Source organism: Rhodotorula toruloides (genome assembly GCF_000320785.1).
Source record: "Rhodotorula toruloides NP11 unplaced genomic scaffold Scaffold12, whole genome shotgun sequence".
NCBI classification, from domain to species: Eukaryota; Fungi; Basidiomycota; class Microbotryomycetes; order Sporidiobolales; family Sporidiobolaceae; genus Rhodotorula; species Rhodotorula toruloides.
The window spans coordinates 1,014-14,833 of NW_015622972.1; the positions used below are offsets into that span (position 1 = coordinate 1,014).

At 61.9% G+C, this 13,820-nt stretch overlaps 5 protein-coding genes across 5 annotated transcripts; 1 reads left to right on the forward strand and 4 right to left on the reverse strand.

Moving 5' to 3' along the window:
• On the reverse strand, window positions 1-2,257 carry RHTO_01095 (DNA polymerase alpha catalytic subunit; the record flags this gene model as incomplete). Its single annotated transcript, XM_016414779.1, has 9 exons — window positions 1-26; window positions 79-252; window positions 313-499; window positions 570-736; window positions 794-1,012; window positions 1,066-1,416; window positions 1,453-1,893; window positions 1,952-2,138; window positions 2,210-2,257. Coding segments are annotated over 9 exons (1,800 nt in total), but the record flags the coding sequence as incomplete, so codon positions are not given.
• Window positions 2,258-2,785: 528 nt separating this feature from the next.
• RHTO_01096 (transposon tx1 uncharacterized 149 kda) lies at window positions 2,786-6,106 on the reverse strand (the record flags this gene model as incomplete). The annotated part of the gene is made up of 1 exon (XM_016414780.1): window positions 2,786-6,106. One exon carries the CDS (start codon window positions 6,104-6,106, stop codon window positions 2,786-2,788), a length of 3,321 nt encoding a protein of 1,106 aa, XP_016273001.1.
• A 578-nt stretch (window positions 6,107-6,684) lies between these two features.
• RHTO_01097 (zinc finger, CCHC-type domain containing protein) lies at window positions 6,685-8,499 on the reverse strand (the record flags this gene model as incomplete). The annotated part of the gene is made up of 1 exon (XM_016414781.1): window positions 6,685-8,499. One exon carries the CDS (start codon window positions 8,497-8,499, stop codon window positions 6,685-6,687), a length of 1,815 nt encoding a protein of 604 aa, XP_016273002.1.
• A 2,221-nt stretch (window positions 8,500-10,720) lies between these two features.
• RHTO_01098 (uncharacterized protein) lies at window positions 10,721-11,390 on the reverse strand (the record flags this gene model as incomplete). Its single annotated transcript, XM_016414782.1, has 2 exons — window positions 10,721-11,296; window positions 11,370-11,390. 2 exons carry the CDS (start codon window positions 11,388-11,390, stop codon window positions 10,721-10,723), a joined length of 597 nt encoding a protein of 198 aa, XP_016273003.1.
• A 747-nt stretch (window positions 11,391-12,137) lies between these two features.
• On the forward strand, window positions 12,138-13,407 carry RHTO_01099 (uncharacterized protein; the record flags this gene model as incomplete). The annotated part of the gene is made up of 5 exons (XM_016414783.1): window positions 12,138-12,495; window positions 12,554-12,628; window positions 12,685-12,776; window positions 12,847-13,161; window positions 13,270-13,407. The coding sequence occupies 5 exons, from the start codon at window positions 12,138-12,140 to the stop codon at window positions 13,405-13,407; spliced, it is 978 nt and encodes a 325-aa protein (XP_016273004.1).
• Window positions 13,408-13,820: the final 413 nt, after the last annotated feature.

Sequence of the window (13,820 nt, forward strand, 5' to 3'; positions counted from 1 at the left end):
ACCTGGGTCATTGCGGGAGATGTAGTCTGCGGAGACTGGATCAGTCGATAGCTTGGGACTGAGAGTGAAGGAACGCACCGAGAAGCTGAATGAGGAGTGGTCGCTCCGCCTTGAAGAGCGCGAAAGTCGGCGATCCTTGGTGCTGGCGGACTTGCTGGTCGAAGCCGGTCGGGAAGTCGGTGAAGAGATTGCGAACGAAAACCTTGGACGACGAGCCTTGGTGTTCGACGGGAGTCGGGTCGTCGATATCGACTGCGAGCAGGCGAGACGTGAGTAAATCGCGCAGCAGGGCTCGACGCGACTCGAACGCACCGTCATGCCAGACACGAGCGGCAGCGCAGACGATCTCGCGCTTATTCTCCTTGAGGTGGACGACCGTTCGGCTGCTCAAGCTGAGCACCGTGAGTCGGGGAACGTCCTTCGGGGCGGTCGCGTCGGAGCTGGAGAACGGCGAGATGTCCTTCTCGTCGACTTCGGCCTCGAACTTGGTCCATGAGAACTGAGGAAGCGAAAGGCGCGAAAGGGGATCAGCGGGTGAAGCGGCAAGAGGGAAGAAGAGCCCAACGAACCGCATCGCCCTTGTTGGCCTTGGGCTTCGAAATGTTGAGCCAGCACGGACCCATGATCTTGTGGGCGACGACGAAGCGCTCGAAGGCGGTCGCGGTCGAGCCGAAGACGTGCGAGTACTGCTCGCCAGCAGCGTCGATGGGAATGTCGGACTCGTTTCGCTTGCCGGCTGCGACGAGATGGACGGTCAGCATACGAAGACTGTGTGTAATAGAAGGCGACGCACCAGGGAAGTCGCAAGTGACCTCGAGCCAGTTCGTCTTCTTCCGCGGGACACCCATGATGCCGAAAGCGTACCGCCGCTTGACGTAGCCCTGCGTGCTCGAAACGTTCCGCAGATTCCACTTGCCCTTCGCATCGTCGAGGAAGTCGCCCTCGACGTCGTCAAATGGCAGCTCGTCGTCCTCGTCGTCCGAGTCATCCTCGTCGACCTCGCCGCCGTAGTCTGCGAGCGGGGACGTCAGCTCGAGCAGCCACTCGATGAGAGCCTGAACGCACACTCGGCCTTGGTCTTCGGGAGAACGTAGAGCTTGCGCTTGATGTTCTTGACGACGACCGTCGCGCTGACAAACTTGGGCACGTCCTTCTCGACCTTCTTTCCGTCCTTGATCGGCGCGACCCTCGTCTGCTCGTTCTTGACGCGAACCTTGCCGACGAGGCGGACCGTGCCGGGCGCAGGCTCGTCGTAGTCGAACCACCAGAACTGAAGCGAGCCGTCTGCTTCGAGCGCATTCGTCTGGTGAGCCGGCGCCCGCATCGCCGCCGAGCTGATGGCGGTCTCGTGCTCCTCGTTGAACGCCGTCGAGTCGCCCGTCGCCTCAGCGGACGCGACGATGGGAGCAGAAGCTGCTGCGAGAGCGGAAGTCGCGGTGCGCTAGTCGACACCCTTGCGCTTCGACTTCATGTCCTCCGCCATCTGGCTTGGCGAGGCGTTGTCGACCGGCTCAGCCTTCGGCTTGACGGGCTTGATGGCAGAGGCGTTGACGATTTGCCGTCGCTGCGCCGGACCCTTGGGCTTGGCCGCAGCGGCAGTCGGCTCGACGAACAAGTCGTCGTCGTCCTCCTCCATCTTGACCTGCTCGTTCGACTTGCTCAACTCTTCGAGAGGTTCAACTGAGGGGAAGTTGTCGAAGAACTGCCGGCCCATGCCACAGAGGTCATTGTCGAATTCGTCCATCGCGGAGTCGAAACGAGTCTTCTCGACACCGTCGAAGCCGTCGCTCGATGGTGCGCCGATAAGGAAAGGGTCAGATGCTGGGTCGGAAGCGACGTCGGAGGAGGGGGCGAAGTGGTTGGTTGAGCGGGAGAGCTGGCTTTGAGGTCGTTCTGCAATAGAGTGTCAAGGTCAGCTCGAGATAGCCCCTAATGACCAAAGTGAACGCACCATTCTCGTGATCGTCATCGTCGTCGCGCTCGCTCGCGCTGCGGTCCCAGTCGTCCATGCCGTCGTCCGCATACCTGCTCACGCCGTCGTCCTCCTCGTTAAAGTCGTCCTCCGTGAACCGTCCGCGCGCAACAGAGCGATACACGTCCTCCTCGACCTCGTCATACACCGCTTCTTGCTCCTTGAGCTGTACGAGAGCGTGTCGAGATGGTCAGCCGAGCGCGACGAGGAGCAAGAGGAGGGAAGAAGAGAGCGCACCTGGCAGTCGCGCTTGCCGGACTCGCGCGCCTTCCTGAGTGCCTCCATGCGCTCTCGCGCAGCCCTGGCAGACGACTTGGCGGACGACCGGGCGGGAGGAGCGCTTCAAGCCGCGGTCGGGACAAAAGAGGGGACGCGACGAGGGTAGGCCGTAGGAAGACGAGGGCGTTTCGCGGCGGTCGACTGACTCTTGTATGACCAGCAGCCGCATCAGCGAAGCTTTGCAAGCGTAGCGCAGACGGGAGTCGGAGGCAAGACGAGGAAGAGGGACGCAGACGGCGGTATAACGACGTCGAGCGCGTCTCGAGTGATGCGCGGAGGGCGGTGATGCGTAGAAAGCAGGAAGAGAACAGGTAGAAGGCGCTAACAGGTAATAATTCAATGTCTATTTTTTTTTTGTATGCATGCGTTGCAAGGCCATAGCCCGGGCTCGACGGCCCATCGCGCGAAGCGCAACTACAGGGGCAGCTCCTACACACTAAAGGCGCAGTACGCTCAGTCCTGAAAGGCTAAAAGAGAAGAAGAGGGCGAAGGCGAGGAGAGAGTGAAGGACCCGCCAGGATCCGAGAGGGAGGCCTACTCGAGGCGGACGGCGATGGCTGAGAAGGCGCGACTTGCAAGAGTACCGGCTGACGGCGACGTCTGAGTGGGGTTTGTCGGCCGTATGCGAGCCCAGCGAGCATCGACGAGGGTCTGGAGGCCGACAGCGACGATGGCGCGGAGGAGAGGTAAGGACGAGGCGTCCGTGACGGCTGTGAGAGTGGGTAGGCCGAGGAGGAGCTCGTCAGGCGCCAGAGTCGTCGTCTTCATGTAGTCGCTGATGTTGTGGGCCAGGAGGAAGACGAGTGCCGTCCAGTACGACGAGGAGAAAGCGCAGTCGAAGAGGGCGTGGGTGAGGGACTCGCTCAATCCGCAGAAGACGCATCTGTCGTCTGGAGCGAGGCCCATCTTGAACTGCCGTCGACGAGTCGTAACCGCGCCTTGTAAGATCCTCCAATGCGTGTCCGCCTCCCGCGGAGTTGCCGGTCGTCGACGAAGCCAGCGCCAAAGTCGAGTCGTCGTCGCCTCGGGGATGGCTTGGGGGATGTGCGGCTCGAGTCGTGCGTGTGGTGTGACGACTGAGCGGCGGGCGACGAGAGCACGGCGAGCGGCGGAGGCGGAGAAGCCGTGAGGGAGGCCGAGGAAGGAGAAGGCGGTGGGAGGCGGGTCCTGAGGAGTAGGGAGAGGGGCGGGGAAGCCAGCAAGGTCGGCGAGGGGAAGATAATAACGCAGAAGAGGGTGAGCAGCCACAAACAGAAGCCAGTCGTGCCGAGCGGCGAGGAGACCGGATGAGAAGCGAGGAGGCGAGGTCGGGAGATAGCGTGTGTAGAGTCCGGGTGGGCAGTTGTTGGAGACGCGATGATGGTCGTACAGTTGAGCGATGGTTCTGATCTTGGTGAGCGAGCCTGCGGAGCAGAAGAGAGAGGGAGGAAGAGACAAAAGAGAGGCGGTGGGAGCGGGTCCAAGCCGGTACAGAGACACAACGAAAGGCGAAGAGCGTAGTGCAGCGAGGGTACGCGACCAGAGACGATTTTTTGTGCTTGTTTTTGAGGTGCGGAAGACGGTCCATGGAGTCCAGGCAGATGAGGAGGAGGAAGGCGAGGACGAGTCGGGTTGTCGAGGCGAGAGGGTGCGATCGCGGGAAGCGAGCGCGAGGTCGAGGTAGAGGGAGGGAGTTGCCGTGTAGATCGAGTCGAGGAAAGCGAGCGAGTTGGCGCAGTCGAGGTCGAGAGGGTTGAGAAGGCCGAGTCCTCCTTGAGCGACGGGGAGGAAGACGGTGTCCTTCTTCACGGCGTGGTGGTGCGAGGCGCCACCCCAGACGAAGTCGAGGAGCAGGGACGCGAGAGAGTTGAGGAAAGAGGGCGGAGCGGGCCAGTAGGCGAGCGAGTGGAGCGATGGCGAGAGAAGGTGCGTGTTTGCGTAGACGGCACGAGTGCGCAGCGAAGCGTAGCAGCCACTCGCCGCCTGAGTACGCCTTTGGATCTTGTTGAGGAGGAGGGCGTAGTACGAGTCGGGCGGACCGCCTGGTGCAATGGCGAAACCTGCCCAAGTCGCGAATCCTTCGTTGCCCATGTACTTGAGGCTCGCCTTGATGTTGAGCGGGACGTCAGGATCGTGTCGAGCGAGCGAGCCGATGGCGAGGACCTCAGTCTTGCTCGTGTTGAGGCGGCCATTTGACGCGAGTCGCCAATCTTGTGCCAGCGCCTCGAGTCGCGGGAGGGCGTCCATGATTGCGCCACAAGCTAGTATCGCGTCGTCTGCAAAGGCAAGAGTTGTCGAGATCGAAGGCGAGAGAGGGCGTGGGAGCGTGAGGGCGACTTGGCGGAGAAGAAGGGCGTCGAGGAAAGGCTGGAACGTCAGGATCCACGATGCGCAGGAGAGAGGGTCACCCTGCGGTAGACCGGTGCGTAGTCGTACACCAGGTGAGAGGAAACCGTTGATGTTGTAGCGAGCGCGAAGTGATGAGCCGTCGTAGATCGTGCGGAGCAAGCGGATGAAGCGAGCTGGTGCGCCGAAAGCTTCGTATGTCGCGAAGATCCAGTCGTGAGACACTCGATCGTATGCCTTCTCCTGGTCGAGCGAGAGGAGGACGGCTTTGGGCAGATCGAGGCGGGCGAGCTCGTCGACGAGGAGCTGGAGATGACGGCCTGCGTCTGCGCTGCGTCGCCCTGGTACAAACCCGACCTGCGAGAGAGGGATCGCAAGTGGAAGAAGCGGGTTGAGCCGCTTGACGAGGACACGCCCGAGGATGCGGTAGTCGGCGTCGCGCAGCGAGATCGGGCGGTACGAAGCAAAGGCGGCGGGGTCAAGCCCGGGCTTGCGCTTGATGAGCAGGCGTACGTAGGCAAGGGAGAGGGAAGGAGGGAGAGCGCCATCATCCCAGACGCAGTTGAATGCGTCGGCGAGATCTTGAGCGAGAAGGTCGATGTTCTGCTGGTAGAACTCGTACGGCAGGCCCGACGGCCCGGGACTGGACGAGTGAGGTGCGCTGAGGATAGCGGCGCGAACCTCGTCAACCGTGATTGCGTCGCCGAGTCGAGCAGCTTGACCTTCAGGCCAACGACGTCCGAGTCGAGGGTCGCTGTCGGACCGTGACTGGCGAACCGGGGCTAGTAGTACATCTTGAGCTTGTTGTACCACCTGCAAGTCGAAAGCATCTGATGAGAAGATCCTTGCGAAGTGACGGTCGACTTGACCGAGCGCCGAGTCGATGTCGAGTGTCGAGCTGCCGTCATCGAGCTGCACTGACGGGAATGTCGAAGCGGTCTGTCGGGATTGTAGGCGAGTTTCGAGGGCGCGGGTCTCGGCAGCAACGCCGTCGACAAGCGGGAGATGCGCACGAAGCGACAACGTTCGTTTTCGGTCGTCCTCAAGAGCTGTGAGCCGTCCTTGCGATGTGGCGTAGTCGAGCTGTTCCTGTGGAGAGAGCGAACCCTTCGCTTCGAGGGATTGGAGGACTCCCTCCGCTTCGAATCGGACTTGACGCCGTTCGGCGGCCCGCCTTCGAGCGTGTTGCCCTGCAAACGACACGATCTCCTTCTTCTTGGCCTCCCAGCGTGCAGAAGGCGAGAGGGTGCTGAGGCGAGGCAAGACTGAAAGGTTGAGATGGAGCGAAAGAGCGGACGAGAAGGTCGGGTCGGAGAATAGGGCGGGCGGAAGGCGCGAGATTGAGGTGGAGGTGGAGGGTAGGGTAGCAAGCGAGTCGATTGGTGCGTGGAGAGTAAGCAAGGCGAATACCGGGCGATGATCGGAAGCTGGCGCATCGTAGCGAACGAAGGCGTCTCGGAGCGAAGAGGCGAGTCGCTCGTCGACGAGGATGTGGTCAATCCTTGACCAAGAGACCACCTTGCCGTGCATCTTGTGAGGTCGAGTGAAGAGGGCGCGGGAGGGATGGCGCCAGCGGAGCGAGTCGACGTGCGGAGCGGGAAGTCGAGCAAGGAGAGCGGGCCAGTACTGAGCTTGCGAGGCGGATTGACCTGGCCGGTCGACTGCTGGCGTTGGGCAGTCGTTAAAGTCGCCTGCGATGACTGAGAGAGAGTCACGGGGGACGGAGAAAGTGAGATTAGCAAAGAAAAGAGCGCGAGGAGCGCCTTGAGCCGGAGCGTAGACGTTGCAGAGCGCCAGCGGAGCGACGCCATGTAGAGGGAGGTTGACAATGAGTAGACGCCCATCTGCGCTTGACGAGGAGTGGGCAGGCGAGGAGAGTAAATTAGCCAGCGACGGCGAAAGCAAGGTGAGAACGTGTTTAGTAGAGAAGGAGATGAAGGGAAACGCTGCGAGGGCTTCTTCGAGGGCCTCGTCGCGTAGATGATGTTCTTGGAGGAAGATGGCTGTGGCTTGAGAGGAGAACTGAGAGAGGTAAGCAAGAATCCGCGCTCGGGCTGCTGGAGAAGCAAGCGTCCGAACGTTCCACGTTGAAGTGAGGATATTCATACTTAGGCAGAAGGAGAAGGAGCAGGAGTAGCAGTAGCAGGAGTAGCAGTAGCAGGAGAAGGAGAGGGGAGCCCAAGACGAGCGGCCACATCCTCGTCATCATCGTCACTATCCTCCTCTAACTCCGTCTGCGTCTCCCCAAGGAAACCGACATCTCCCTCCATCGTCACATCCTCATGTCCGGCCTGAGCAGCCGGTGCGAGGGCGGAAGACAAAGCAGAGGAAGAGGAAGAATCCGAAAGAGAAGACGTGTGCGATTCGTTGGCTGCGCCACGGACCTGAATGTTGATTGGTGTGGTGAGGGGACGCGCACGCTTGTCATTGTGGGCGTCCGAGTCGGCAATCGAGGGGGCGGAGCGAGCCGGACGAGCCGAGGGCGTGACAGGCGTGGTGTCGGCCTTGTCGACGACGATGGCGGGCACGGCGGGCTTGACAGGGGCGTTGTTCTGCGCCTTGGCGGCGTTCTTGCGTTCGCGTGAAGCAGCGCGACGCTCGGACTTGGTCGGGCCGGGCGAGGTGTTGACCTGGGGGTTCGAGTTGATACTCGAGTCCTGCGTTTCCTCGACTGGGAGCGCAGCGTAGCGCGAGTTCGAGCCGAGAGGGACTGTGTTGGCGCTTGTCGCAGCCTTGTTACCGGGGCGAGCGTCGGTCCAGCTCTGCGAGCCAACGACCGGAGTCGGCGACGGAGCTGAGTTCTGGACGGCGCGGGCGCCGTTGTGCTTCTTGCCGGTGGGGTTGGTGCAGGTAGACGCGACGTGGCCAGGCTGGAAGCATGAGGCGCACGGATAGCGAGGGCACTCCTCGGACGAATGTCCTGCGAAGCGGCAGCGCGGGCAGTACTCGCCCTCGAACCCGTGGCGGAAAGGGAGGGTGGTGCCGCAAAGGTTGATGGCGCCAGGGAGCACCTCAGTGAGCTTGGTGCGGTAGCTCCCGTCCTGGTTCTGCCTGACGGATTTGACCTGGGCGTAGACGAGGACTCCGCCTTGGAAGAGCGGGATGGGGCCGAACTTGGACGCCTTGGTGTGGTAGACCTTGGCGACAGCGAGGAGGGCGATGTCGGCGGGCTCGAAAGCGGACTTGATGGCCGCAATCAGGTCCTTGTCGCTCGTGTTGAGATCGCGAAGGTCGATGCGGAACTCGACAACGCTGCGGAGCGAGGCGCCCACCGCGTAGTCGAACATGACGGGGTGATTGTCATGGACGTACGGCTTGTGGAGCGCGTCGCCAAAAGCGCCAGCGTTGCGGAAAGCGACGTCGACGTAGTAGGCGAGGTCGCGACCGTTGCGGGCCGGGCTCGTGCCGGCGAAGCGAGTGCCGGTGACGCCGGAGACGATAGCACCGAGGGACGAGTGCTTCGAGACGTCAATGCCGGGGATGTGAGGGAGGAAAGCGTCGCCGCCGTAGTGCTCAGCGACTTGCTGCTGAACTTGGGCGACGAGCGCGTTCCTCTTGACGCCGGCGCCGTCGACACTTGTAGCCGGGACCGTGAGGCGAATGGTTTTCGCCGGAAGGTCGCGGTCGGGCGTCGTGAAGGCGCGGGCGGCGGTGCGGAGGACGGGGAGGGAGTGGCCCGTCTCGAAGACAACGCGGGCCTTCGAGTGGATAGAAGTGCCATCGACGAACTTGGCAACCTCGTAGTACTCCTCCACAGCCTTGACCATCTCCTCGCGCTTCTCCTCCGTCATGTTGGACCAGAGCGAGTCGGCGAGGTTGGTGGGGGCGGCGGTGGAGCGGGCGGCGGAAGCGTAGGACGGCTGGGCTGGTCCAGTGTGGACCTCCTGGCCGTCAGCGGGGTTCTCAGCAGTAGTAGTAGCCATCGATGAATGTGCAGCGCTCACTCCAGCTCCTCCCCTCCCCACCCCAGCCTCATTTTCCTCCCCCTCTGTTCCTCATCCTGCCCCTCAGTTGTCACCTCCGAAGGCGTCAGAAGCGGCTTGACATCCTCCTCGGATTGGTGCCCTTGCGATGAAGTTCGTGCGTCCGCTAAGGTGCTTGAGGCGCTGGAGAGGCGGGTATGGAGGGCCGGACGTGGCGACCCACCAGGCCCAGACGGCGAGAGCGGCGAGAGCGGCGAAGCTGAAAAAGAAGAAGGAGAGGGCGAAGAAGAGGAAGGACAGGTAGAGGTGGTAGTAGACGAGGGATCTGCGCGCACCCCACAAGTTCCCACATCAGTGGTACACTCAGACAGCAGCACTCGTCGCAGCGTCGAGCGGACGCACCTGAGCCCGGTTGGCTTCACCACGATCCTCAGCCACGACTCGTGCACCTGCAGCTCACGCACCCTTCTCTCCCTTCCGCGCTCGTTCTCCAGTCCCCTCCTCGCCACGACCGCCCGCTCGTCCACATCGTCCTCCCTTACGCCCGCCAAATCGAAAGCCGCATGATGCGGATGTGCGTCTCGCCGGCCGAGCTCCAGCCACACGCTCTTCACTGGTCCAGGTCCTCGAGGCGCACGAGTTGCGCGTCGACGCCTCATCCATCCGAGAGACGACGACTGGACGAGTCAGACGAAGGAGGTGGATTCGAGGAGGGCAATGTCGAGCGTTTGAAGCGGGGCGCAGCGAGAGGGGAGAAGGGAGGACGGGGAGAAGAGAGAAGGTAGACGAGGGACTGGAAGGAGGAGAGATGCCGTGGGATGCCAAAGCCTTGGCAGCAGCGTAAGAGGAGGAGGTCGAGGGAGGAGGAGGTGAGGGGAGGAGCTGAAAGTCGAGGGACCGCAGCTCGAGGGACAGGCGGGAGTCGAGACGGAGGGCGGACGGCGTCAGGAGCTGCGTTCGGCTCTGCATCGTGTCGATTGAGGTGAACTGTCGAGGCAAGAGAGGAGGAAGAGATGGTGGTCGAGGACGGGGTGAGAAGCGGCAGGCGTCGGGCGAGTGGACTGGTGCAGGGACTGTCGCACTCTAAAGCTGTCTCAAAGCACTTTCTAGCCAGTCCTGAGCGAGCGAGGAGTCGCAGTCTCTGCAAACCCTCGCCCGCTTCATCTCTCACTCTGCCAACTCTCGCTGCTACGCTGTGACTGGCTCGAACGGGCTGGGAAAGATTCAGTCGAGCGCCGTGGCTGCTACAATGGCGTTCGCAACCAGCCGCATCCTCCGCTGGCCGGACGAGTCCTCGCCCGTCCCGCCTGAGCTCTGCACCTTCGTCTCTCACTCGCGTCGGCTCAGATATCCAGCTCGAGTGGATCTACAGCCCGCCAAAAAGGGTCAACGGCACGAATTGCCAGGTCGAGATTGACGGGGCGACCGGTGGGCCCATTTTCCTCCTTGTTCTCCTCGCTCGACTCGAAATGATCCCGAATCAATTCGCTCTCGCTCGCGGGAAGTCAACTTTCTGCGCCGTCGAATGATTCGAGGCACTGGGCGCTTGTGCTGTACCACGATCCCACCACCAACTTACACGCTGCCGCCGCGATCCGCCTGTCCTCCCCTTTTCGGACGTTCGCTCCTTGTGTCCGCCTTTGTTTCCGCCTCTCGACGACTGCCAGCACAGGTGCTCACGCTACAGCGCCGGCTCGGCGGCAGTAACGGGGCATGCAGGTGTCAGAGGAGATGCGGTGGAAGAAGATTTGGCCGTGGGGGGCGAGGGGCAAGAAGCGAGCGTCCGCAGAAGGCGAGAGCCGGACGCGAGGGCGACAGCACAAGGGGGCAGTAACACGGGATGCGGAACGACAGCCGCAGACATGCCAAGCGTGTGAACGAGTTCATTCGCGAGACAGTCCGTGTGCCAGGAGAGCAGGGCAGTCCACAGGTGCTGAGGAAGTGCAGCTGCGTTGCGGGGACAGGAGTGTAGATGCGCGGAAAAGCGAGGAGAGCAAAGACCACCGGGCGAGAAGAGCGGATAACTGTTGGCCGGAGGGAGGAAAGCGTAACGGCGAAGCGTACACGAAAGGAACAACAACAGGCGAGTGATGGTACGGCAACACGAGTGTGCGATAGGATGGCGGAGCAATCACAACAAAGGCATCTGCTGGAGGGTCGCGAGACGTCAGCGTGAAGGTGGTGGACAACTCGCAACCCGCGACGCACGAGTCGAGCAGCGTCACCACGACCCCTCCCACCCCTCCCACTGCTCCTGAGCATTCTTCCTCCTCTGCTTAATCTTCTCCAACGCCCCCGCCCTGCTCTTGGAAGCGAGCTCTGCCTCCTCGTCCGTCGACGCCTCGAGCGCCGCCTCCGACCGGGTTAGCCTCCCTCCACCCCTCTTCCCGCCCACGTTCGACGTGAGGGAAGGGCGGTACTCGTCCCTCCTAATCGACGGCTCATAGGTCCTCAAATCCTCTCGCGACGCGGCCGAGACATCCGCGTAGACGACGGCCTCCTCGTCAGACACGACGAAGCCGCTCAGTCCACCAGTCGATCCGCGAGCGCGAGTCGACGCCATCTTGCGTGGTTTGGACGTGCTAGATGAGCGAGAGCGCGCTGGCTCGAACTCGTGGACCTGCGCGGGGAGCAACTCGACGCCGGAATCGAAGGACGAATCCGCCTCGGGCAGCCACTTCTTCTTCGTCTGCGAGTCAGAGTCGGAGCGCTCCGCCGGCTGCTGCAAGCTGTCGCGAGTCTTGTCCTTGCAGGCCGAGCCTCCTGCCTCCCCATGCACCGTCTTCCTCTGCTGCGTCTTAGTGCCAGTCTCCTTGGCAACGTCAGTCGGTGATGCACGCCCGAGCCAAACGAGCGTCCTTGCCGCGCACCTTGCGACCGCAATCCGCCATCTCGCTCGTCGTGTGGGCTCCGAGGGCGAGCAGGCGAGGCAGCGTGCGAAGAGCGTGCGGGGCTGCACGAGCGATACCGAACGGTAGCAGCGAGCGAGCAGAGCACGCTGGTAGCAGCAGACGCCCCACAGCGCGGGCAACGTGAGTGTCCAAAGTACAACCCTGCTCGACTTCATCAGTTCCACACAGACCACAACGCTGCGACGGCAACGACATGCCTTCGCGAGTCCGCGCTAGCTTTTCTGGATGCTCCTAGGACCAGGGGACTCGTCAAGCGTTGTGGCACGCCTGAGTGCGTGGTGTGAGATGAGCCAGGACTTTGGGCTCGAGACGGGGTTGACATTGCTCGATGCGCGTGCGCAGCTGGGCGACGGGCTTGGGTGGCTGCTTCGGGCGGAGCGATAGGACTTTTGAGGAGGTGCGTCTCGTTCTCACTCTCCAAGACGCTTCCCTCGCTGACCTTGTCCCCCTTGTCTCCACCTCGAACTGACTTGCGCTCGACTGGCTGCTACTCGCTGTGCTCTGCTTCTCGCTGCCCTATTACGCAATAAGAAGGGCTGCTACGCACCTGTGCAGCTCAGTCTTGGACGAGAGAACGGGAAAACGCGCAAACGGAGAGAAGAGGAAGAGGAAGAGGAGGTGTTTTCACTTCGCAGGGGCACCCCAGAGGGCTATGCACAAGCCAGGCATAAGAAGAGAGCCTATGTTAGCCCCGGAACTACCTGAACTGTCCCATTGTTCGAGAGGATGCAAGGTGCCAGCGCCCCGCGACGCCTCCTCCCTCCTATCCCGCCTACCCTTCACTCGCTCGCCCACTTGCAGCCAAACGGATCCGAACCATTCTGCAAGGCCTTCAATACTCTGTCTCGGCTTCTAAGACTCACCCAAGCAGCGCCTACCGACCCCCCTCCACACCCCTCTCGCCCCTCTCTCTCCCGCTCACCCCCTCTTTCGCGCGACACGATGGCTCCCCCCGGACGCCCCAACCAGTTCAGCACCGCCGAGTACGACTGGTTCTTTGAACGTTTGATGAAGGGATACAACTTCGACGAGGTGGCCGAGGAGTTCAACATCGTGTTCGCGCCTGAAGGATCAGGCAGGAAGCGTGAGTTCCCCTCCTCCTTCCTCACTACTCTCACTAAGGATGCTTTGTATGACCGCAGAAGTGACAAAGGAGACTATCCGCCATGCTTGGGACGCACAGATGAAGAAGCCGTCGTTCAAGTACTACAGTCAGAGTGCGCCGGAAAGGCCTGTCGCCTACCTAGAGGAGGCTGACGTGGAAAGTTGACAGAGGCGGCCCTCAAGGCTCTCTCCCCCAAGCGTCGTTCCACCGGCATCAAAAAGGCCAGGGCGGCGAGTGTCGTCGTCAGCGCGAGGAACGCGGTGCGTTCACTGCTCATCTGATCTACGAGCGAGCCGCCGGAGAGACTGAGAGTCTCTCGAGCACGCGCAGTTCGTCGCCGAGGCGTCCCGCGTCATGCGCGAGGAACTCGACCTCGCGGCCTGTGCCTCCTCCTCTGTCGCGCCTGCCTCGACCTCCCGCTCCATCGCCTCGACGTCGACGGCCTCGGGAGCCTCGATCACTTCCTCTGTCCCGCTCGAGACCATCACCAACCCCGTCGTCGTTTGGGGAATCGACATCTCCGCCCAGGTTCACGTGCCCGAGGCGCAGGAGAAGGAGGCCGAATTGAAGGCGAACAAGGAGGGCAAGTATGTGCGCACCGCTGCTGGGTTGAAGCTCATGAGTGTCTGCGGAGCGGCCTGGATGGTGCGTCCCCGTGTTGCTTCACGCTTCCTTCACGCTTCCTCCCCCTCCCTCACCTTCTCTCCCCTCTCCTCGCTTGCTGACCCGTCCCTCCGGTACCGGTACCTGCAGGCGCACCGGGAGCAGTGTATCCAGTACTACGAGGAGAACCTCGCGCCGAAGGGTTCCGCCGAGAGCTGGATCGACACGACGAAGAAGAAGAAGCCGGACGAGGACAGGCCGGCCGAAGAAGGGGAGGAGTACCTCTGAACGACGATTGAGGGGCTGCCTGTGCTTGCGCTTGTACTGTTGTTGCGGTCTCGCTGTTGTTGTTCGCGCTCCCTTCTGTCCCTCTCGGTGTGTCTTCCCGAATAATGCGTCTGTCACCGCGCCCGCCAGCTTGACGTAGCTTCGTTTGCCTGTCATGAACTCGATTGCCTGTCCCCGAATGCCTGTCCCTTCTCGCTTTCGACTTCTCACTGTCCAGGCTGAATTCGTCCTGCGAGTCGCGCATTGGAGAAGCAGTGAGAACACGGAGCCGAGATTCAGCAGGGAGAGTACAAGGTACACAAGAGAAGAAGGAGAAGTACAAAACGTGCAGTTCGACTAGAAGAGAAGTACAACGCGGGAGAGGAGAACAACGTCGGACGTAAAGGAGAGAAGAACAACAATCGCCGGGGGGG